General features: G+C 48.5%; 2 protein-coding genes across 7 annotated transcripts; both read right to left on the bottom strand.

The window, feature by feature from the left end:
• Positions 1-773: 773 nt before the first annotated feature.
• ENKD1 (enkurin domain containing 1) lies at positions 774-12,712 on the bottom strand. Of its 3 annotated transcripts, none has more exons than XM_085071539.1 (9): positions 12,566-12,704; positions 10,009-10,127; positions 8,249-8,371; positions 7,755-7,979; positions 6,426-6,598; positions 4,188-4,349; positions 2,931-3,100; positions 1,954-2,090; positions 774-1,524 (listed from the first exon to the last, which is right to left on the bottom strand). In XM_085071539.1, the coding sequence occupies exons 2-9, from the start codon at positions 10,016-10,018 to the stop codon at positions 1,364-1,366; spliced, it is 1,161 nt and encodes a 386-aa protein (XP_084927665.1). In that variant the 5' UTR covers positions 10,019-10,127; positions 12,566-12,704; the 3' UTR covers positions 774-1,363. The 3 variants fall into 3 exon arrangements, with proteins under 3 accessions (XP_084927665.1, XP_084927666.1, XP_084927667.1); XM_085071540.1 differs by having other exon boundaries at positions 10,016-10,127; XM_085071541.1 differs by lacking the exon at positions 10,009-10,127 and having other exon boundaries at positions 12,566-12,712.
• Positions 12,713-13,542: 830 nt separating this feature from the next.
• On the bottom strand, positions 13,543-24,554 carry GFOD2 (Gfo/Idh/MocA-like oxidoreductase domain containing 2). Of its 4 annotated transcripts, XM_085071544.1 has the most exons (4): positions 24,410-24,527; positions 22,350-22,463; positions 19,118-19,461; positions 13,543-15,795 (listed from the first exon to the last, which is right to left on the bottom strand). In XM_085071544.1, exons 3-4 carry the CDS (start codon positions 19,374-19,376, stop codon positions 14,897-14,899), a joined length of 1,158 nt encoding a protein of 385 aa, XP_084927670.1. In that variant the 5' UTR covers positions 19,377-19,461; positions 22,350-22,463; positions 24,410-24,527; the 3' UTR covers positions 13,543-14,896. The 4 variants fall into 4 exon arrangements, with proteins under 4 accessions (XP_084927670.1, XP_084927669.1, XP_084927672.1 ...); XM_085071543.1 differs by lacking the exon at positions 22,350-22,463 and having other exon boundaries at positions 24,410-24,554; XM_085071546.1 differs by lacking the exons at positions 22,350-22,463; positions 24,410-24,527 and adding an exon at positions 23,365-23,545.
• Between the last annotated feature and the right edge of the window lie 21 nt (positions 24,555-24,575).

The raw sequence follows: 24,575 nt of genomic DNA, 5'->3' as shown, positions 1-24,575 counted from the left end.
GACTTTCCAGTTGGCATCTCACCTCCTCTAGCCCTCGACTGCCAAAAGTTTCCCTGGCCTTGGCAGCAGCATCAGCTCTGACACCCCAGGGCACTGCAGTGTGCCAGATGGCACAGGCAGGGCTGGAACACTCCACAACAACCCCAACCAACAAAATCCTGCCCAGGATGGAGCAACCCCTGCAATAAGGCATCTGCTTGGGGGATCCACATACAGTATCTCCACCCTGTGTAGCAAAAGGAGACAGAGCAACAGCACAAGCTGCAACAAGGGAAAACTTGATGGGACTTCAGGGGAAAAAGCATTCCCCCTGAGGGTGGCACTGTCTGGAAACAGAGCCCCAGCAAGGTAATGGGGGCAACTCCATCCTGGGACATTCTCCTGATTCAGCTGGATATGGCTCCAAGCTGTGGCACTGTGTCTCCACTGAGCAGGAGATGCACCAAACCCTCCAGCAATCCCTTACAGCTAAAATTTTCCTTTGCTTCATGCAGCAGAGTCCCTGCAAAGGTCTGCACAGCTCCCTGCGTGGCATCTGAAGGTAAGGAGGCAGCAAGCTCACCTCCACAATATCACCTTCCTGTCCTCCTAGCCTGTGGATGGAGATCCAGCAGGATTTTGCACATTCTCCACTCCGTGTTCACCAGTGTCCCAGCACCCAGCCCTGTGAAGCCCACAGCTCATCCTCTGCCTGCACTGTGCCAATGCTTATGGTTTCTGCTGCCCATACCACTCCTCACGCCCTGCCGGACCCACTGGAAACTGCACACATGTTGCAAGATGGAAACGATGATTTATTGGAGTATGTCCTGCCCCACAGACAACAAAGGCTTCTTCCAGACATCCCACCAGACCCTCCTGACAGCCCAGCACTTCCCTGGGCGGAAAACACTAAGCTCTGTGCCTCGTCATTGTCCCCAAACTGTCCCCTGAGCCCTCAGATGCTCAGGATGAGCCACAAACATGGTCCAGCTCAGGAGGAAGAGAGTGACAAAGAACACCATGGGGAGCAGCACAAGAGACCTACCAGTTTCTAGAAGTAGGAAAAAAAGGGAAAGTAAGAGGTGATGCCAGAATCCAGAGCAGAGAGTTGATCTGTGAGAAGTCAAGCAGCAGAGACAACTGTTCCCCAGACCACTCAGTAGGGCCGGTATTAGGGCAACTCTCTCACTTTTCTGTGGACAAGACACAGCACTGAAAGGTGAGTTAGAGATGCCAGCTGCACACTGGACACTGTAAGGGAACCTGCATGGGTCCAAGGTCTGGAACTTGGCTTCCTCTCCTTCCCTCCCAAAGTGACATCCATTCCTGCCCAGCAATGAAGGACGTTCAGGCAGAGCAGCACAGCACACCTGGCCCCAGCTCAGGAGTCCAGCTTGATGAAAACCTTGGGCCTTGAGAAAATTTTGATTGCCTCTTCTATCTGGGAGAGCTTCCTCTCAAGCTCTACCCGCCTCTTCTGCATCTTGAGGCTGTCTCCCCGCATTGGCAGCAGAACCAGGTCCTTTATCAACTCCTCCTGGCCTGTGAAAAGAGAAAAAACCAAGTTGTGCAAGTGGAAGAGCAAAGAAATCCATCCTTTTTCTAGTGCTATGACAATGAACATGACAGCAGCACTGGAACAAGGACCTAGAATCCTTTTCAAAGCTGATTTGAACAAGGATTGGACTAGAGACCTCTGAAGGTCCCTTCCAACCAAAATCTTTCTAACATTTTAGGAGCAATAGCAACCCTAACACCAGGTCCACTGGACAAGTCTGCTCCAGAGAGCAAATCCTGTAACCTGCAGGACATCGATTGCTCTTTCCATGCACAGTTCACATCCTGCCTACACATGCCTTGATCCAGACAACTCTCCAAGTGGCAGGAATGTGGCCCTGTGTCTCTCCTCCCTTATCCTGTCTAGGACTGCCTCTTTGTCTGAGCTGGAATCCCTGTTTCTTTTCCTCTTACTCTGCTTCAGGTTGCCGAGGGTCTCCAGCCGCTGGCTCTCCGGCATCATGGTGTGGCCGGGTGGTGTGTCAGGGTCTGGCAGGTTTCGCAGTCGCTCCTCCATCTGCTTGCGCCACATCTCCTTCCTCTCCAGCAGGCTGCGAGGTGAAGGGGAGGAGGTGTCAGCACATCTGGCAGGAGGGGGGGCCCAGGGGCACAGGCAGAGGTCAGGAATGCACCCTAAAAACCCTGCCAGGCTCAGTGTCACTGCCTGAGGACCACAGGGATCCATGCCCTCATCACGGGGGATACACTGGGTTTAACCCACGTGTGTAGATGAGCAAATGTGCTCCACATCCACATGGCTGCTGGCAGAGATGTACTCAGGCCAACATGTGCTCCTTGGAGATAAGAGCTGCTGCCCCTCATTTCTGGCTCACTGAGTCCTTGACAAACCATCTGCGGGCCAGTGGCAGAATGAAGTCAGACAGAGCAGCTCATGGCCAGGGATGCTGGCAGAGAACAGCAGAGCCAAAGGATTGGCATCATGGTAATTCCTAGGACAGGGTCACCCAGGAACTGTTTTGCACACAGAACCCCAAAATGCACAGCACTAGCTGGGTGCTCCTCAGACTCCTAGCCCAAGGCAGAATGAACACTGGTGAGGCAGAGTGAGCTCTCTGCCTCTTCAAAACCAGACCTTTTAATGCCAAAGCTACACCACGTGGAGCAAAGCCTACAAAGGGGCAGGAGCACATTTCTCAAGGCACATGGAGCATCCCCATGTGAACATCACTGTACAACAGCAAGCAAGGGAGGCGGAGACAAAAACTCCCTGAGCCCTGTCACACTGGGCATGGGATGCTGGTTAAGCCGAGAAAGCAGGAGGGACAGCATTTACTCCCCAGGTCACAGTATATGGCACAGCCCTCTGGGCAGAAGCTGGGGGATGCAATTAAGGCTGGTACAGTCTCATGGAGCACAGAGGGCATACATACTACTGGGGGACATGGCCCTTCTGCTTGGCATTGTATTCCTCCTGCTCCCGATGCTTCTGCTCCAGCAGCTCAGCCAGTGCCTGCAGGGACTGGGAGCGGCGCAGGGAGGCTCGCTTGGCCATGCAGGCATTGTGCCTGATGAAGTCAATGCTCCTGCCCTCCACCTGCATCTGGAAGAAGAGAGAGAGACCAAGGCATCAAGGGCAGGCTGGGCACACGCACACAGACAGCTGCTGCTGTCCACACGAGGGAAAAAGCAAAGAGGCACCATGCAAGATGCTGAATGTGTAACAACAGGACAGGGAGAGCCTCAGCACAGCCTGTCTCAGTGTGCAGCCATAGACAGGCAGTGGTTTGGGAAGGCAGGCACCAAAAGCCGAGCTGAAACCTGGCCTCTTTAAGGTCCCCAAGATGACCACATGCCTTAAATACCTGAAGGACAGAAAAAAAGATGGCTTGACATAGTGCCCATTGCTCCTACAGGTGCATTTTGAGGGTAGGGGAAAAACAGGCTGGGTGCTCACCAGGCCAGGATATGCAACAGAACCCTTGGCAGAGCAGGAACTTTGCTATCTTTAAGGCATTTCCCCAGAGATAGCACCTCCACTACAGCTCCTCTGCTGGACAAGACAGGGGAGAATGTGGCTGTGTTTGCATATAAGGTTTTCCTCCTTTGGAGATCATGTCCTGTTTAATTAAGTCATTCATGGCATTTAGGAACCAACAAACTGACAACCTCACACTTGCCAAGGGAAAAGGACATGAGTCATGGAGCTGTTTAGGACCTCCCAAACAGACTACTTGAAAGGTTTAACTATTAATGCTGATTTCATTCTCCTTACTAAAACACACACCCATTTCCCAAATTTTTATCTAACATCCAGAAGCCACGGTTTCTTTGATTACAATTGCAACAGCCTCTAAATCCCCAAGACCTCCTGCAAAGCCCTTGGAAGAGCAGATTTGAGATTGCTGGCATGAGGAGGTGGAATTTTCAAAGGGAACTCCATGATCTCTTTAACTGTGAGTGAGGATGAAGTCAGAAGGTAGCATGAGCAATCCTTAAACACCCATTTTACCAATCCAGTGACCAAGACCCTGTTCCTTCCCTTCAGCCAGGAACAGTATTTACAGATCTCCCCACTCATGCAGCACATCTGACCCAACACTTTGGAAGGACACATGAAGAGTTCAAGGCAGGAGCCATGGATGAGTGCCAGAAATCCCTGGGATGAATGCAGTTGGTGTGTAACTCACCTTGGTTTCAGCACCCTGTGCCTCTGGAGCCTCTGTGTCTGCTGCTGCTTTTGCTCTGACAGGCCTTGGGGAGAGTGGTCTGCACGGCTTGATCCCAGGGCCACAGCGAGAATATGCCCTCAGGAAATTCACAGCCTCAGGATTTGGAGGTGGGGAGGTCTCCTGGGAAAGGCAAGAAAAGATCCACTAGTGGAGGGAGGCTGGAGCAAAGAGAAACCCTCCCAGCCAAATTTGGGTGGTAAGGATGGGCTCAGCCACAGGTTTCCAGCAAGCACATGACAGCACACACTTTCTGCCACGAGCTGGCAGAACTTCTTGGGGGAAGACAATCTGTAGTCAGCCAGCAAAGGCACACAAACAGTAACAGATCTAACTAAACCTGGCAACTGACCTTTGTAAAGAATCACTATGAAATGGGGGGGGAATCTGCGGAAACACACATTTGGATCAAACAGGCATGAAACTGCCTGCTGAGGTGCTGTTCTCAAGTGCTGCTCTGCTCAGCACCTCAAATCTGTGGTTATATCACTCTAGAAAGAAAAAGGAGCACAGAGTGAAGGAGTCTGGTGGAATTGCATCTGAGGGGTGTCTTCAAAGGCTGTGGTTAGCACTGGCACCGGGTGACAGTACTTGATGTCTAGTAGGCAGTCTGGGACTATCTCAGACAGTCTTGTTGCAAACAAACCCTGAAAATTGAAAGTTGACACTGTGGCAAGTGTGACCTTATGATAAATGCAGCTAGGGCACCGCTCTGCTCTTGGGAGGGATGGGAACTGCACAGGGCAGCCCCCAGATCTTTGCAGATACTCAAGGTCTCGGCTGAGTTGCAGTTCCCTGGGGAAGATTCCTTCTAGCCTGGCCTGTTTAGCTGGGCAGACCTACAGACTGATGGTGGGACTGGGCAGCCACATGGGTGGGTTTGGTGTAAGGAGCAGGATATAGGATGCCCTCAGCACTGCCCAGACTGTTCATGCTCCAGAGATGATCAGTCTTGTTTCAACAAAAGATCTGGATCTCTCTGGTAAGTTAATTAGAAGTACCTTTACCTAATATGGCTGTGACCTCAGGAGCACAGAGCACAGTGCACCCCATCTCCCTCCACAGGAGCACTGGGACTGCCACAGCCCTTTCCAAGGTAACTGCTGCAGTTAACAGCCTCAGGGACAGATGAGAGAAAAGAAACTCTGCATTAGTCATCAAGATCCAGCAGAATCAAATGAAACTCAGCAGCAGCAGCAGCAGCTCCACAGAAGATGGAGATCCTTCACAGGGAACACCTCAGCTCCAGGAGAGCCACAGCAACAGTTAAAGCATCATGAGTCAGTGCCAGGGCCTCTCTGGAGGAATTCACAGAGCACAAGTAACGCACCACGCAGAAACTGCCTGCGCAGAGACCACCCCCTTTCCCCAAAACAAAGGAAGAAATTATCTCAATCTTCCTCTAACCCAGAAGATTTGTCAAACAAGAGCGTAGGCTTGTGTTCTTGAAGCACTCGTGGGTTTGCTCCCATGTGTGGAAAGGTCATGGACATCAGAGAGGTTGGTGACACACCAGGAAGAAGGGACACAGCACTTGGAACCACTGGATTGAGAATCATCTTGCCAATTTTTGCAGTTGTTATCAATACACATCATTTTAGTGTCCAAAGCTGGCCACAGATGAAAGAGAAGCAACTCAGAGATGAGGAAGAACTTGAAGACTCCAACTCAGGCTGTGCTGATCTATGAGGCCTCAACCCTGACTGCTTGGAGATGTCTGTGTGTCGCCACTGAGCAGTGGTTACTCACCAGGACAATTGCCTGGAGAAGAATGTGTGGATATACACTGCCCACTGGGTATCCACAGGGTGGGAATAGTTGGACTGAGGCTCAATGCAGCCTGCAGATCTACCTCTGAGAATCACCATTCATGGAGTAAAATGCCACAGCCTTCTGGCACAAACCCCAGAGAAGAGCTGCCCCAAACACAGGGAAGCTGAAATGCCAGATGGGAGCATCCTTCAGCAGGAAATATGGCTATGAGGGGGAAGCAGCACACAGATTATTGCAGCAATCCCCCTCTGGACCCAAACCACACACACTCACAGCCCCACTGCCACATCTGCCCTTGTGCTTCAGCATTGAGATGTCCCCAGATCCTGCAGGCTCCAGGACTCCTCTACCTCCATTGTCCCACCACCCCTCATGGCTGAGCCACATCCCAAGCCTGGAGAGTTCAAGAGCTCCATAGATACCAACCTGCAGTTTGGCCTTCACCTTTGACTCCACATTTTCATATTTCTGGGACTTCCACAGAGCTTTCACAGGCTTGGGCTGGCTGCGCTCTTGGGCTTGCTCCCTCTCTTTGCACTTCTTCTGAATCTCCTTTATCCGCCTCACATTTTCCTTCTCATAGTCCTTGGCCTCTTTCCCTGCACAGCAAGGGGACACAGACACACCTTCACCTGCCAGACACTGCCATGGGATACAGGCTGTTGGAGCACTGGCACCAGAGCCCACAGCTCTGTTCCAAATTAGGTCCAACAGCCCAGAGAACCAGCAAGCTCTTCCCTCTTCTGCAGACTAGACCATCTCTGCATTCTGCCCATGTTTGATGCACACTCCCAGACTGACTCTTCTGCCAGAGGATCCCACTGTGCCCAGATGAGCACCAGCACAGGTCTGTGCACACTGCTGGTGTTCACAGAAACCCTTGTTCTCCACTTGTCCCTGTTTGGACTGTGCCAGACAAGCCATGCCAGCATCCTCTCAAGAGCAAGGCCAGCTCCCAGTTCAGCTGTCACGGTGTTTCTGAAGTGGAGAGCGCTGGTTAATGGCAGCTGCAGAGCCTTGAATTTGCAATGTTCCTGTTTCAGGGTTAGCCATTGCCCCACACTCAAGTGGACAGAATCAAGATTATGGATTAGGGGTTTTTTTGTTTTGTTTTTGAATCAAAAGTTGTCCTTCTAAGTAGGGAGATCCCAAGGGGATATCCCAAGGGGATATCTCAGCTGACAAAACCAGACCCTCATTCATTCCCCCCCTGCTTGGACATAGCAGTTCAGGCATCCACCTCACTGGTACCAGGCTCAGGACAATGCCAGTGCATGAAGTAAATTAAAATGACACACAGGCCTCAACCTTATCTCCTTCCTGGACCTCTGAATGTATTCTGGGTGACATCTCTGGAGAAGGGAACGTCTTTTGCAAAGATGTCCTCATATGACACTCCTCCCAAATCCTGCTTGGCTTCACCAACAAGGAACTTGCCATGTTAAACATCCTCAATACATTAAGGTTTTACTTGATTCATATAAGTTTGACTGTAAAGAAATCCAAATTTTTCCACCTTTTTTAAAGTCCTTCTTCCCATTCTTAACCTGGGACTGGAGCCAGGGAGGCCAAAACATCACTGGCTCCAGCACAGGTGACTCCACTGCCAGGCCAAAAGCTGGAGGTGGGGTGAGCAGCCCTGTGAAACTCAAGCCCTCCTCAGGCAGCAGATCCTGGGAATCCACCCCAAACCCCTGATGCTTCCTCCCTGGCCCCAAAGGCAGCTCAGGCCAGCAGTGACTTGGCTGTACTTACTCTTGACTGGCAGCCCCCCATCAAGGGAGATCCCTTCGAGCTGCAGTAAGAGGCTGAGTGTCCCTTTCTGTCCCTTCTCCAGGAAGTCCTTCCCACTGGGGCGAATGCGAGGGGCTGGCTGGGCCTGGCGGGCACTGCCCAAAACAGGGTATGGGCTGGGAACTGGGTCCAGGAGGCCAGAGGTTAAATACAGCTTCTGGGCATTTCCTTCCAGCCTCCCTCGAGCTGCAGAGAAAGAAAAAGAACTTTGTCAAGAAATGATCTTACCTCAGTTTTGTTCACCCACAGCCTAGAAACAATGTGAAGACCCCCTCTCCACCTCTGCCTTATGTTTTCCCATCTTCCAGCCAGCTGTACAGACCACTTTAGGATCACCATCAGAAGCACCTTCATCAATGTGAATAGAGACTGTCAAGGACACCAAGGGATAAGGACATCAAGCTGTCATGCCAAAGCACAAACCCCCAAATCTGTAACAAGCATCAAAGACTCACCTGACAAGGGGCGTCTGTAATACTCTGGAAAGAGCGTTGGGTCTGGAGGAATAGGTCCAGAAATCCTGCTTGGCCCTTCACACATCCTGCCACACGTCACTCTGCCACAGAAACCAACCAGCACTGAGAACAGAAATGAACAGAGAGCACTGAGCCACTGAAAAGCTACATTAAAAAAAAAAAAAAATAGATAGATATATAGATGATATATAGATATATAGATATATAGATATATAGATATATAGATATATAGATATATAGATATATAGATATATAGATATATAGATATATAGATATAGATATAGATATATGTATAGGGGAATTTCTGACCTTCATTAGAGAGCTGACCCCCAGCTACAGAGATGACCTGCAGGTAGAAACCACCCCAAACTGGACTTCATGAAGGTGAAACCAGGGGTCCAGCAGCACTGTCCCTACTGTGGGTATAATCAGTGTCTTTATCAGTACTGAAAATGTCCACAATTGTTGTAACGTTGGTACCTTTGGTACAAGAAGTCCTTCTTGGCTTTGTTCTCCCATGCAGAAACATTAAATGCAGACACAGATGGAGTGAACAAGAAACACAAGGTACCTGGCCATCATTTGACAGGTTTTAGCCAGAGATTTGAACTGTGTTGCACCTTGGGCTCTAAATGCAACCTGTCCAGAGGAAGTTGAAGCCCTGCCCCTCACAGCTGTATCTCCCTGACAATGGGTGGTGTGCTGTGACCACTGCTCAGCAGGCTGGGGCTGACCCTCAGAAGGACAAACACTTCACAAAAATACAAAACACTTCACTCCCAGACCGTGCAGGGTCAGACACTGGATTTCAGGGAAAGAGCCCAGATGGTTTCTCACATCTTGGGGAGAACAGAGCTATTTGCTTAGAAGAACACCTTTTTTCATTTCTGAAGTACCTTTCAGTGTAGCCCACATCCACAAGTCCCTGCCCTGGCCCAAACGGGTCCCTTTGCCTCTCTCCTCCCCATGACAGAAGCACAGACCCTTCCAGCAGGAAAGGACAGGAACAGCCAGCATCAATTTCCCTGCACTGTTCACCAAGATCTCCTGGACAGCATTTTTATGCCTACAGCAAACCTGCTCAGAACATGAGGATGCAGGATGCCACACCAGCAGGCACAGACTGCTGCTGAGCTCTCAGCAGATGCCACAAGAGCCTCATCAGAGCCACACCATGATTCTGACAGGCGCCAGGACAGCTTGGCTGGAGTCACTGCTGTAAGAGCTGGGGCTACAACCTGTACTCCCTGACTCCTGAGGCAGTAATTTAAACATTTCTCAGACAACTCGACGGGAAGAACCCCGTTCAGGATCCTTGGCATGCCTGCACTGATGGGATGCAGCATCTGCAGTTTAATTTATAAACCAATAAACGATCAGTGCAAGGCTGAGTGAGTCTGAGTCATAGCAACTAATGCACTGCAGTCTTCCTTGCTAAATCACCCCTGTTGACATGAGACCCATTAGCAAAACGCTGTTATTCATCTCCTGGACACAACAGCAGAGGCAATGTAAGCAGTGCTGACTGCTGCACACCAGCATGCATGTGCAGCCTGCACCCAGCTGCTCTGGAAAAGCTATTTCTGACAAGCAGGCACAGACTCCCAGCCAGAGATAAAAGGATGCTGGCTTGGTATTATTTAATCTACTTTGATAATGGATCCTACTAAGCCAGAACAGGCTCTCTTATTCTAGAAAAAAAAAAAAAAAGCAAAAAAAAAACCAAAAAAGTGTTTCACCATTCACCATGAGATCACTCCAGAACAGCTACTGGCTTTGAAATGCACATCTGATCTTGATCTGAACTCGAGTCCCAACCCAGTGATTTACACGCAAAATGACAGGCTGAAATCAAGACCTGTAACAGAGCAGACAATTATTGCGGGGGATTGAAGGAGGAAAGGCAAGTTGATGGGAGGCGGGGGATGGAAGGCTTGTTTCATACCTTCACATCCCAACTGCACCCTGCCCTGATGCAGGGAATTTGCAAATGACACCCACTCCCTGATTTGCAAGTCACATCACCTCTGGCTTGGGATCTTGCAAGATCAGACAACCTCATTACAACAGGGAGCATCTTGCCTGTGTAGGTACCTAGGAGGGACAAAAGCCCCCAGCACCCATCTTGTAGCCCCGGCAAGCAGCTGTCCAGCCTCAGTTACCAACCACTGGTACAGCCTTCCCAAGCTGCTGCTCTGCTCCTGCTGACCACAGGCCTATTTAGGGAACATGAGAGACCCTCACGGCCCACTCCTGCCAAGAGGGGATGTGTGACCTCCTCTGCTGCCACTCCCACCTGCTTCATTTCTTGGGACAGCTTTGCAGCACAAACAGTCCTGCGCTGAGCCAATTCCACTCACTACCCCTGCATCAGACAAGTCACTTCCTTCACTGAGTTCGTTTTGTCCAAAAGGAACATGGGTTTTATACCTCCACACGGGAGTCAGAGAAGCACTGGAGAGCAAGCACAGCAGGAGCACATACTTATGAACACAGACACCACCTGTGTGTTGACAGGCTGTGAGATGCAGGCACACTCTGCAAAACCAGGCTGAATAAGTCCAGGCAAACAGATATGTGTACAGCTCCTCTCTGCTCTTCCACCCCGCCAGCCTGCAGGCTTCCCTAGGGAAGAGTCACAGCTCCCAGCCACCCTGCACACCTGCAGGAGGCACAGGGCAGTTGCTGGAGTAACCCAATAACTTCAGCATTGCTCACTCCCCCCAGTGGGCTGCTCCTTTCTCCACCAGAAGCAGGACTTTATGCTGGCCTAGGAACCAAGCAATGCAGGCTCCAGCCCTCTCCCTCCCAGAGTGTCTGTAAGTTTAACAACTATTAACTCGACTCTTGTGGCCTTTGCTGCAGCTCACCAAGTGATAAAAATGCTACTTATTCCCCTGGTGAACTGAGCCCTTTCAGAGCCTGTAAGAACCACAGCTTCCTTTTGTGACTTGTTTTTGGCATCGTAGTTAAGGTGACTGCAAAACATGGGAACTGACAAGCCTCAGGCAGGTGTATTTCACAGCCTTGAAACCACTGCATCTAACTTTGAAGCGTTCCCTCTTCTTCACAGATGACATTTTCACTGTGCCTGGGTCCCTGGCCAGGAAGCTGCTACCACACACAGAGCTGACGCCAGCCCAGCTCCTTGCCTTCATGAGCCAATCTCTGCAAAAAGCATGGGAAAAAACATCCCACGGTTGTGATAAGCTGTGATAAGCAGAGCAAGTCATCTGCAGCAAATCAAAGGGCTAATCTCCGTGCAGCTGGTCTTGCATGTTTGATTCCTTCCTCAACAGTTTTAGCTGAAATGGAAAGTCACATCAGGATAATTTCCATGCCTGAGGGCTGCACCAAAACAGTGAGGTACCTCAATCTGCAACTGTTCCTCCTGAAGAACTGGGGGTCAGGAATTGAGGTCAATGTGCTGTGAAACTACCCAGTGGTTTTTGTCCCTGCCTAAGCTTTCTCCTTGCTGACTGCTATGGGAGAGATTAATATTCTCCTTTTAATACTATTCCTCATGTGGGTTTCCCCAGATCTCACCAGCTCTTCCCCACCTGCCAGTCTCAAAGACCCATTTTTTTCTTTTGTCTCTCTGAAACCAGAGGGACAGCTACAGCCAAGCGCGATATTGGCATTTGCATGTGGAGCATGTTTTCTGGGCGCTGGTGTCTACCAACAGCTCTGTAGGCATAACGCCAGGCTGGACAGTCTGCCCAGGCAGTCAGACACGTGTCCTGCAGCAGCTGGAGCAGGAGCTGACCGAGGGTCGTGCTCAACACTGAAGTGGGCAGAGACTGATGTGGGTATGACAGAGCCGCAGCCCAGGCCTGTCCCTGGAGGGCAAGCACAGATGACGACACGGAGGCCCCACCTCAACGCGTGCGATTCCTCCGGGATGCAAGGACGAGCCCCGCGCTGAGCTGCAGCGTGTGTGGAAGCCCGCAGCTCCTCCGGCCGGGCTGGCACAGCGGATCAACACCAGCCCTGCCCGGGGACACGTGCCGAGACCCGGCACGGCGCTGAGCGACAGCGGACACCGCCGGGGGACCGGACCGCGCTGCGGGACCTTCCTGCCTGCCTTCGCCCGGGGAGGGCGGCTCGGGAGGCGCTGCCAGCAGCGCAGTCCCGCGGTCCCGGGGCCCGCAGCCTTCCCCCGCAGGCGCTGCCCCTGCCCCGGCCCGGCGCTTCCCGGCCCGACTGCCCGCCGACCCCAGCCTGCGCCGCTCCCGAGCCCCGGCGGGCGGCCCCGGGCCCGGCAGGGGCCTGTGCGGCTGCCCCGAGAGAACTCACCGAGGGAGGCCGCGGAGACGCGCTCCCGGCCGGGCCGGGCTGGGCTGCGCCCGCCCGCCGACAGCCGAGGGCCCGGCCGGCCCGCCGCTCCCCGGCAACCGCCGCTTCCGCCGGGATGGGCGGGCCCGGCCCGCAGCTCCGCCGCTGCTCCCTCGGCCCTGCCGGCCGTGCCCGGGCAGCCGCAGCACACGGGGCACTGACCCCCGAGCCGGCCCGGGCCCTAATGCACGACATCTGCGCTAGACAAACAGGGATTGCACGGGGCAATCCAGGCTTCACGGCCGGGATCCGCCTCGACCAAAGCAGCGCTCCTGCGGTCACCATCCCGCTCTGCCTGTGCAGGGCAGCTTCAGGCTGTGGCCAGCCCAGGAGAGGCCCTTTTCACCTCTCCGCACAATTCTGAAGTCATGTCTCCTTCTCACCGAGGAATTTCAGCACCCTCCCTCCGCTGGGATCATCTGGAGATGTTTTGTGCTTCCTTCTTCTCCTAGAGAAGGACCTGCACTTTATATTGCCCAATACAAATACAGTGACAAAACCACCAAGGAAGGTTCTCAGTTCCAGAAGGACAGCTTCAAAACAGACCCCAAACTGGCATGAAATTAGCCCTCTTGGTGAAGAACTTTTCCTAATATGCAACCTAACCCTTCACTTCCTTCACACACCTCACAATAGAGATGAGAGCACACAGGAGCAGCCACACTCCTGCCCTTTAAAACAGCACAGTAGTAGTAGTTGTTTCTTTTAAGTCTGTAAAGTAAATATCCAAAGGTAAATACCTAATTTATACTCTGAGCAAAGAAAGTGGTCCATCAATACTGCAGGGATTTTGCTTCTTGGTGTCTTCTGGCAACTTCTACAGTGAGGTAGGAAGGACTAACCAGACACTGAATCCCAGCTCCGAGTCTCCTGTTCATTTTTATTAGGATGGTTTTAGCTTGACCAAATGAAATACAACCACGCAACTTCATAGAGAATTCCCTCAACAAACACAGCTTTTTATTTCTGTAGAAAACATGATACTTTTCAGGAAGGTCCAGCTTATGAAACAGCAGCGTGCATGTTAATATACATAAATACACAGGGTTACAATTTAGTGGGAAATACATTAAAAAAAAAAAAAGCTTTCAAGTACACGAAACAAACATAGTAAAATTGGACTATCCTTTCCACATACCTGCCTCAGAGAGAAACATTTCTCAAAAGGAGTGAACTCCCACCCCATCATCTGCCAACAAATCTCTCCAGCTGCAGGAGAACATGAGGATGGGCTGGGCCAGAGGGTTAAAAGCCAGTGTTTGAGATCAAGAGCACATCGACCCATGGCAGTTCAGTCCCTGTTCTCTCAACTATCAGGATGTGTGTAGTGTGACAGTTATCCAGCCAGCACATTAAGAGAGCTGCAAGAGGTAGGAAATACCTCCTTCCTTCCACTTTCAGGTCCCTGAAAGGTTAATGCTGTACAACTTTGTTACCCACGACACTGTGGCAATCCCGTGACTCTGGGAGGCATTTGTTTATTAACAGTCACAGAAATGAGAACGTGGCACCAGTGCTCCCAGGCAGTAAACATAACTGACAGGCACAGAGCTTATGGAAAAAATGCTGCTGGATACAGGCAGCCTCTTGAGTAGAAGGAATAATGTCTACAGATATGGAATAATAGCTCAATGCATCACAGACTTCCTGATGATCTTCCTGCCAAGATACCAACAACAGAGGATTATAGTATCATTTATATAAAACACCAGTTTGAATGAATTTGAAAGACATCTACCACGGGCAGGAAGCCAAAGGGCTGATCCTTATGTTACTAACTCTAATCCATTCCTTCTACTTTTTGTCCTATAGGAGTTTAGAGATCTGTTACATTACTAAACTCTTTTTATAAAATTTTACAAACTAAGGATTAAAATGTAAATCAGCCTCCAAGAGAGAAGAAAAAGGCATCTGAACAACAGATACTCCCTGATCTTGCTCTACATGCTCTCATGGTTAAATCAGCAACCTGTGCAACAGAGGTTGTGTCCCATTTCCAAGCCACACAATGGCAGAGATCCCACGATTCACTTCAGCTACTGCAAGTGCAAAGGGCAATTCAAGTTTTCCTACCAGTCTCCAAGACAAAAATTAAATGTTTGCAAAAAACTGAAACATTTAAAACTCTTTAAACAATTTAAACCACAACAGTTCCTATCAGAACATATTTTACATGTTTAAAAAAAACAAGAAACTCAGGCTATTAAATAAGAATCTACATATCTTAAAAACAGAGGTTTTTTACATTACAGCCAGAAGTGTTAATTGTCCTATTTTCCAAGGTAGGAATGTTCATAAGTTATTTCTTTGAAGCGCCTCACAGAGGTTTTGGTTGGCATCTGGTTCCTCAGTCATCACCTCCACAGTCTCCCACTCACCCGACCTACTGGATTTCTTGATGGCCTCTACCACACTCTGCATGTACAGACCATCTTCAAAAGAGGCTGCCATAGACACAGGTTTATGATCCCATGTCCGACGGTCTTCCTGGTCTTGGAAAGACTGCCGCAGGGCTTGCACCATGTACACCATTCCCTTCAGGTAAAGCAGCGGGATGTCTTTAAAGCCCTTATCCAAAAGGCCCTTGTTGACAGGCAGAGAGTCTGTAAACAGTAGTTCTTCCTGGAGTGCAGTGTTTTTCTGCCCATACAAGTCTGTCCCACGAGCTATGAGGCGACCAGCAGAGCCCACAATCATGACCTCATGGATGAATGATCCGGGCATGTTGAAGTTGAGAGTCACAGTGCAGCAGACACCGTCGCTCGTGAGCATCTGGAAAACGCAGAAGTCATCGCTGGTGACGTGGCGGATCCCGCTGATGGCCGTGTTCTGCTTCACAAAAGTCTTGAGCAAACCGTGGACCTTCTCTGCCCTCCTGCTGATGAGATGAGTCAGGAGGTCGATGATGTAGGTGCCCATGGTGTGCAGCCCACCCCCTCCCATGAGCTCATCACAGATCCAGTTGTACTTGTGGCTGAGCAGGCTTCCCCCATAGACTCGCACGTCGCAGATGATGACGTTGCCCACGTAGTGTTCCTCTATCAACTGCTTCATCTTCACAAAGGCAGGCAAGAAACGGAGAACATTGCCAACGATGCTCATCAGCTTGGGGTAATACCTGGCAGCTGTGACCATCCTGAAGGCATCCACAGAGGTAGCAGCTTTCTCACAGAGCACGTTCTTCCCTATGCCTGCAGCACAAATGAAAAAAAAAATAGTATTTAATAGCATACATGAGCAAAAAATGCTCAGATGCCCCCAAGGTTGTCAGTTGGTGGTGTTTTTATGAGTCAGGCTTTCCTGCAGCAATTTCTAAGGTAAAGACATATTTACATACATATTCTGTGTACAGAACACAAGAATTACAAATAATGCTTTGGTAAGTGGACTGTTTTAAAACAATAATTTCTGATTAGAAAGAAAAAGATTTTGGTCAGCACATACAGCCTGCTTGTACAATCAGACAAAAAGTGACTGAGTTATACAGACAAGAGCTGACCTCCCAAGCTGACCCAGTGCACTTTTATTGATACTGAGGCACTTCACATCATGTTTGGCCCAAATCAATGGGGGCAGTCAATAATCCTTTTCTTTTTAACTTTAAAGCAGAAGTAATACAAAGAAGTATCACAGTACAAGCTTTAACCAATCCTTACATTTGGAGCTTTTCTAGTATTCCCCTTCTTATGGCAGGGCTTTACTTTTCCTGTTTTCTGTCTGTTCTGATCACATACTTATCTAAACATTTTTCAGTGTAATAACCACGTTATTCCCAACATGGTTGTTACAGACACTGACTGGTGATGTCAAACCTGAAGGTCAGTCATGGCACACCAGTTTTGCCCAAGAACTGCAGGAATCACTGCACACGGTGGTAGATGCCTCTCTGAAAGCTCCTCCTTAGCCAGGGGCAGACTGTGCTCCCTCCTCAGAGCAGCTTTTAATTGACTCCCAGTGAGAGGGTAGCAGCACACGCATCTCAATCGGTCTGTGGCACGCGAGGGGAAGGCAGATCCCACACCGCGGCTCCTGCTCTCCGTGCTCCCCCTCCCGGCTGCACCCAGCCAGCCCTTCAGCAACCCTCCGAGCGGGCCAGATTGTTACTATTGGGATTGTTACTATTGTTTCGGTAATGAATAACCTGAACTTTGTACCATATTGTTTTCCTAAACCACAGCTGCAAAATTTTCGGTTCAGGCCCTCAGCAGCTCAGACACATGAGAGCATGGATGGGTGCATTTAACTGTGGGACATGAACCACAACACAGACGTTGCATGAAATTTATTTAGTTCCTCTGAGATCAAAAGAAGCACAAATTTAAGGAGAGCTTCTTGCTTTGCCTGTTGTGGAGATAAACAGATTATACTGATTTTAATGTGAACTGTCCCCTGGGCTTTGATCTGTTCTGTCTGGTTCATGAACTCAAACCAGTGCCACTGCTTTGTCCCCAGGCTTATTCATGGATGTCTGTCAATAAGTAACTTAGGCAAGGAAACTGCACCACCTAGAAAAACTGGGTCTCTTCCCCTCTTTGCCAGGAACAAAAATGGAAGCACAGTTTAAAAAAAAGTATAAAAATGTACAAAAATAAGTAATAAAAGTGTCAGCACTTTAAAACAAACAAACTGACCCCAACAAAACCAATATAACACACAAGACCATTATTACTGCACCACATCTGATCTTTCCTAAAGCCCAGTTTCTAGGCAAGTAAACACCAATCTGTTGTATACAATTCACAGCCAATAATCCTCTGTTTATAACCATCACTGTATCAATCTCAACTTCCAAAGAAAATGTACTTGCCATCTTTGGCCCTACCCTGGTTCTGTGTTCCTTCAAAACATTCAGTCACAGGAAACCACCCAACACTGGCTTTAAATAAGTCTTGACATAGTGGGCAGCAGACCTGCAAATACCACTGCAATAAGCCTGGAAAGCTGAAAGGCAAGGTCAGCTTCACACTGGGTCTGAGATGTCTGCATCAGTTTGCAAATCAGAACATCTCAGGACAAAGGAAGTGATTGTTACCCTTTCCTGCTACATCCATCCATTTCCCTGGCTTTTTCAGCCTCCCACTTCCTAAACTTGCAGCCAAGCGTACATACAACCTCTTACTTCTGTACCAGCTTTATCCCCCTTTCCTCCTCTGGATAACGTCATCTTATAGTTCCCCAGCCTTCAAAGAAGGAATCCCAATCCCTTTTAGTTAATAATCCACCAGAGAAAGTTCAAACCTCTCCTTTTTAGCCCACTTGATCGTGAAGAGACACAAGACCTAGTGAAATGCGTATTACCTAACAAGGGCTTAAAAGATTTTTTAGCATATTTGAAGAGATAAGCTCTAACTTACAGTTCAAATCTTTAAAAATCAGAATACCTTAAAATTCAAAGGACACTAATGAGGCAAACAAATCTAACAATGTAAAAAAGAAAAGGAGAGAGGAAAAAAAGCCCGAAATCTCTCTCTGCATATCTTAGTGGTATTGTAAATGTTTGTGTAGGGAGTTGTTTACTTCCAAAAGAAATTACTGTAGAGCAAAGAGGCACAACAAACCACTCTGGCTCACATGGTCTGAGAGATTACCTGTCCTAAAATTAACTCATGTATCTCCTGTAAACACAGTAAAAATATCACCCTTGTTATTTACAGAATTACACGCAAGCTGACACCCATGCTGCACTATGGGAGAGGACATTAACACTACAAAGTCACACTGGGGAATTAAGAAATGTCAGGATGCCCGGGCAGTTGGCTGCCATCTCCCTGCTCAACCAGTCTGGGGTGTCATCCCTTCTTCCTCATCTGGCTGGATTCCTCCTGCTGTCCCCAACATCTGCCCTCCTGTGTCAGGTAGAAGGATTCCTCCACCCACAACCACATCAGCCTGCTATGGACATGGATGTCCCAAGAGCAGTCCAGGTAGTGACCAGGGTCACAGCTAAAACAGCATCTCTTAGATCCTAACTCACATGATTCTACTGAGTACATACAAATATTTTTTCAAAGGCTTTCAACTTTCAAGCTTGGTTTTACTTGGAAAACAGAAAGCAGAGCTGTACAGCCGCCCCACCCCCCTCCAGGCAAATCTCAGTTTCCTAGTGCAGAATATGGGAAAATTTGGAATTAATTAAACAAATTGTTTTGTTTGGTTTTTTTCGTTGCTTTGTGTTTTTTTAATGGGCATAAACCCATTTTACCCTCTCATTATTATCTCTTATACAGCCAATTTTTATTATAAACTCTCCACCACAAGTTCCATCTGAGGTGAACGAGATATTTTAGCTTAGTTGGTTGAAACAGAGCTACAAGCAATTATAAACAGTATTTTTACAAAAAAAAACCAACACAGGTAACCTTTCTCACAGTTGTTGCTACCAACTCTACACAAAACTTTTAGCACTGCATTTGCCTTTTGATGCAACCACAATTGTGCTGGGGTAGCAGCTTCAAATTTCAATCTGCCAACGAGCTATGGATTTTTGGTCCAACTCCAAAGATAAAAAGGTACCTAGAGCCTTCACAGCAATTTGCCGAGTTAGCGGTGGAGGGATGTTGATGCAAACCAAGTCTACGTCCTGATGCAGCAAAACATCGTCAGTCCGACTCGTGTAGAAGGAGATGTTCATTTCCTCTGCCAGCTGTTTGGCTTCCTCTTCAGTCTTGCCCCAAAGAGCTTCAATGGAGAAACCTTCTGCCCTCAGCAAGGGTACCAGGACCTGGGCAGCACTACCAGTTCCAAACACACCCACTCCAGGGAGCATTTTCATCCTTCATTCATTCAAGCATCAGGGTCTACACATAGGCCTTCAATAAAATGTTCGGTTCCTCAGCTTGGTGTTCCATCCACAGCTCCTAAAATGTCAAAAGTTACAAGTCATTATCAACAAGAAACATCCTGTGGTAATCAAACACATCTATCCTGAATGCCACCTTCCACCCTTCCCATGGCTTTCAACATTCTCAAACATCGTAATGACAAAAACAAAACCCCCCAAAAGCTGCAATCTGTAGAGATACAGTATTAAGGGACAAGTCTAACAACCCTATTGCAGAAGAATGGTAAGAAAACAATGGACAGAGTCAATTCCTTGGCTTCAAAATGTGACACAAACACACACAAGCATGCAGGACAAACCAGACACAGACAGCCACAAACTGGGAGTGACAGGAAGCACCAAGAGGATAGGACAGAGTCTGTCACACCGGCAGTAAAAGCAGCACTGCTCTATTTGTGATGATGTAAGTCCCTAAATGAGATAAAGGTTTGTGAGATGAGGTAATATCTTTTATTAGACCAATTGAAATAGCTGGAAATAATAGGCATGCCTAGGGCCATATAAATCTTTCTTCCAAATTAAATACACAAACTGAAAACAACTGCTTGGACCTTAACAATTTTATGGCAAATAGATAAGTCAGTCCAGAGAACATTTAGAAAACGTCCTATGGGGAAAGCCTGGATTCAATGAGCCTGTTTTGCCTGGGGAGGAAAAGGCTACAGAGAGAATGCCAGTGCTTAAATACACAGAAAGCTGCTTTCCAAAAGGAAAAGGGCGCTCCTCTGTGTCCACTGTGGGTAGTTAAAAGCTTTACTTAACTCAGGACAGTTAAAAATATCTCCTTCTCCCTATGCCAACTTAATCACCGGGAATGCAGGGTTTGCACAGAATTATTATATTCCCTACACACAAACATTTGTGAAAGTCACACTCCTTTTGTTCTTAACAAGTATTTCCTGACAAATCAGTTTCTTTGATCCCTCCCTGCCAGTCTGTCTTAGCACAGCTGCTGTCCAAAACTGGCCAAACTGCCTTTAGCATTTGCTTTAACACCAGCTTCAAGGAGAGATGTCAGAAGTCTCCTCAATCTCTGACAGCACAGAAACCCATGATCCAGCTTTTGTTCTGTGCCCTTCTGAATTCTCAACTACTACACCCACTGGACCTATTTTGAATTATTTTCTAAAGAGAGAAAAACATGACAAATTCAGTTTTCTTTAGAAGCTTTCAATGAAAAAACAAAGACCATATTTAAAAAAAGAACTGGTACCAGCACCAGATCAACACCTTTGGAAGAGACCTCTATAACCAGCAAGAATCACAACCTGTTTCAGAAAGTGTTACTCATCTTGCCATCCTAAGATATTCACACACATGAAGTTACAACACATGAAAGCAAATCCTGACACAGCACTGGGCAGTACCAGCACACAAGTGAAATTACTCCCAGTGTAAGTGTTTTGTTTGCAATCAGCATCTCATTAGTCTGGGGGTGCCTACACTGCCCAGAATATTACACAACTGAATCCTGATTGAATTCCTAGGTATTTTTGCAGTATAGACACTAAACTAGAAAATGGAAATGCTTGAGAATATTTATCCTGTAAAATGCACAAATGTTTACAGATGCTATAAAACAGCTTATGAAATATTTACTTAATTAATTCAGTATGTTTTCCCTTATTCTGTGTGATGCAGTGTTTGCAGCAATACTGAACTGTCACTCTTTATAAAGATGAACAAAGTTCCTTGGCATAAACTCATTTTTATGCAAAATTTAACAGAACACTCAAATAAGGTAGTGACAAAGATCAAAAGGATCTTGGAAATATTTACTATTCCACAAAAAAGGGTGGGATCCTGGGAAACTGGCAAAGAGGATGGCTTGTACCCAGGCTTGCTTTATAGCAATCACAAAAACAAAAATAAAATCTTGCAACTGGATGGACAGCAAGCATAATTGTTGAAGTCCTCACAGATCTATGTTTGGCATTTTATTGACTGGAAGAATCAAAAATTCTTACAGCAGAAAGTGCATCATCTTTGACTGAGGATACACAAAGTGAGGTGGAACAGAGACCAGGTGAGTGTGTGCCTGCTTGCACCAGATCACACAGATGTGCTCAACAGTGTCCAACTTACACAACACTACAACAGTTTAGAAAAGCTTGAATTCATTGAATACGCTCTGAGAGAACACCGCAGCATGTGCAATAGCAGACTCTTGCTACTCAGATAAGCTGATTTCTGTATCACTCTCATTTTAAGTGTTACTCTTTAAGTGTTACTCCTGTTTTCCATTCAACTGCCTCTTAAAAAAAATCTCAGTCAGGTGCAGATTTTAAACTCATTTATCTTATTTAAACTCATTTTAAACTCACTCATCCCAAAACATAACATGCTTCTGCATGTTACCATGTGATACCATTGGTATCACTGGGAGCTAATGGCACAAATCTACAAAATCTAGTGATTAACTACAATGCACCAGCAGCTCCTGATGCTACAAGAACATCAGGACACCAGCTCAACACTAGTATCACCACAAATCTCCTCTTCCCCTACCAGACTTTCATCAACTGGGAAGTCCTGGTTTGGCAGAGCAGGTACAGCAGGATGGATGTGGATGCTGAAAGGCAGCAAAAAGACAATCATTACACAAGGCAAGACCCAGAGCACACCTGGCACAGGCAGGACTGGAACAGATGCTGAAAGACCTGTAATGAGAGCGTTTGAAGAGGGGTACATGTGGGTACTTCACCCTTCACACACACACTGCAGACACACTCCAGTGCTGGCAGATGAGGGATTCCAGCCCAGGCCACCCTGTAGAAACAACCTAAACACTGTGTCAGAACAAAGCCACCGTTGAGGAGAGGCAGCTGTAATTAACAGTTTATCAAAAATGAACAGAGATCCCAAAGGAACAGCACTGTGCCACCACAGAGGTCCCCAGAGCACCATCGTCTGGAGCTCTGCATGCACATCTGTACTTCTCCAAGCAGGGGTGGGGGAGCAGAACTGGAAGTGTTGCAGAGGTGGTCAAAAGCATCAATATCTTCTCATAAGGAAGACCTAAGCAAGAAATGATTCCTCAGTTTGGAAAAGACATCACAGGTAATAAAGTCCTGAGTGGCTTAGGATGGAGAAACATGATATTTTCACTGTCCTTCACCATACAAGAGCATAGCAAAGGGAGCTCAGAGAAGGAAGGATTAAAACAATCTGAAGGAGGTGGATCCTTGCAGCAGCCTTTGGTTAAGTTGTGAAGTGCCCTTGCCATGAGACATTTGCAGACATTTGTCATTTACAGGGAGTCAAAAGAAAGAATCTTGTCTACCCACTGAGAGTCACTGAATGCACAGAAATCACATCTAACACTGAACTGAAAACTAGAAAAAACTGGATTTGGCAGAGCATGGAAACAGCTCTTAGGAAGAAATGCCTGAAACTGTGGCCAAAACCAGAGATTAGAATTAGGTACAATTTCTATTTACTATAGAACCCACCAAGCCTCAAACCTTCAAACAAGCCTCAGGAAATTAGTTACAAAAAACATGAAAAGCCTTTTAAAAGCCAAGCTTTCAGAAATTAAAATCCTAGCACATCAACATCTCCAGTGGTCAAACACCGGAATGAACACTTTAAGGAGAACCCTAGAAAAGCCAAAAGACAGAGCTTTTATGGGAAAATTAAACCAGACAGCAACAGATATCTTGTATGTCAGGAGATTAAAATCAATCTCTTTTTAACAGAGATGAAATAATCGATCCTGCACCATCATTCTGACTTAAATTTTCTAACAGAAGCACCTAGAGCTCTGCCATTCTTATTTTTTTGGAGGCCACAAAACACCTCCATTTTTGCTGAATCTCTCTGTGAGTTTGAAGTCCCATCCCAGTCACAGAAAAGAGCTTTTTGACTCTTTTGGTACACATAGCAACAAGAAGTTATGTGACCCAATGCAATGAAAAACCTGATGATTCCCACAAGATCCAATTCAATTCCATGTTGAAGCAGTCCAGAAGTTCCAGAAGCAGAAGTCTCAAAAACTAAATAGTACAAGGATCACAGGGCCCAGAAACTATTGTGGACCAATACAGATGTCCAAAGGTAGTGAAAGAATAACAGCCCATGTCCAGAAAGGTGCTGGCCAGGGTAGCATCAAAAGATGGCTCGGCATAAAAAGAAAAGTTTTCCACATGTCTCCAACTTATCCTAGAAGGTTCCATTTGGGTTCCAAGGAAGATGAAGCACGTGGTGGAGGAGCACACCAGCAAGCACTTCTGCCCTCTGGCACAAATACACCTGAGGCTCTGTGTATGAAACACTTCACATGGTGATATCAAAACTGACGTGGTTTCTTTACTAAATGTGCTTTTGATTCAGTGCCAGCGGGTTGTGCGATAACCCACGAGTCCACAGCCTCAAGGAACTCCCACCACACCTCGAGACAAGCCCAGCACAGCACTCTGTCCTTCCTGGTGTGGATGTACAGCAGCAAAGGCGCCGTTCCGGGCACAGGGCTTCCCACAGGTGCCGCCCGAGGTCGAAGGTGGCAATGAGGACCGTGCCGGAGAGCAGCAGCTGGAAAATCCTGGAAACCAAACCGGCCTTCATGCAAAACTCGTGGCAGGGCCACGGCAGCGCCGGGGATGCCTCTGGCATGGCCCACGATGCTCTGTGCTGCCCGGGCTGCGGGGCTTGGGCAGCTGCTCTTCGTGTGCGGATCCCTCACAGGGCTGGACGGGGCAGAGCTGCCTCATCTCGCCTCACCTCTGGGGCAGGGAAGGGCTCACCTCACCTCGCCTCACCTCACCTGACCTGACCTCACCCTTCAGGACTCTGGACGGGACAGGCCCCACCTCACCCCACCGGCCCACACGGAGCTGGTACCCTCGGCCCATTCCCGGCCGCTCCCGGCCCCGCGCCCTCGGGCACGGCCGCGCCCCCCGCGCCGCCCGGCGGCCCCGGGGCAGCAGAGGAGCCCGGGGGGCCCGAGGGGTCGGAGCCGCCCTCACCTGTGCCCGGCCGGGCCGCCGCGGCTGTCCCGCCTGGCGCATCCTCGGCCCGGGCGCGCTGCCGAGGCGGCCGCGCGCTCCCGGGGCGGCGCCCCTGCCCGGCCCACGCATGCGCGACAGCCAAGGCCGCGCCGACCCTCCGCCGGGCAAAGGCTCCAACATGGCG

This window comes from Lichenostomus cassidix, chromosome 11 (genome assembly GCF_008360975.1).
Source record: "Lichenostomus cassidix isolate B80296 chromosome 11, HeHo_3.0, whole genome shotgun sequence".
In the NCBI taxonomy this organism is placed as follows: Eukaryota; Metazoa; Chordata; class Aves; order Passeriformes; family Meliphagidae; genus Lichenostomus; species Lichenostomus cassidix.
This window is presented reverse-complemented; position numbering and strand designations above follow the sequence as displayed.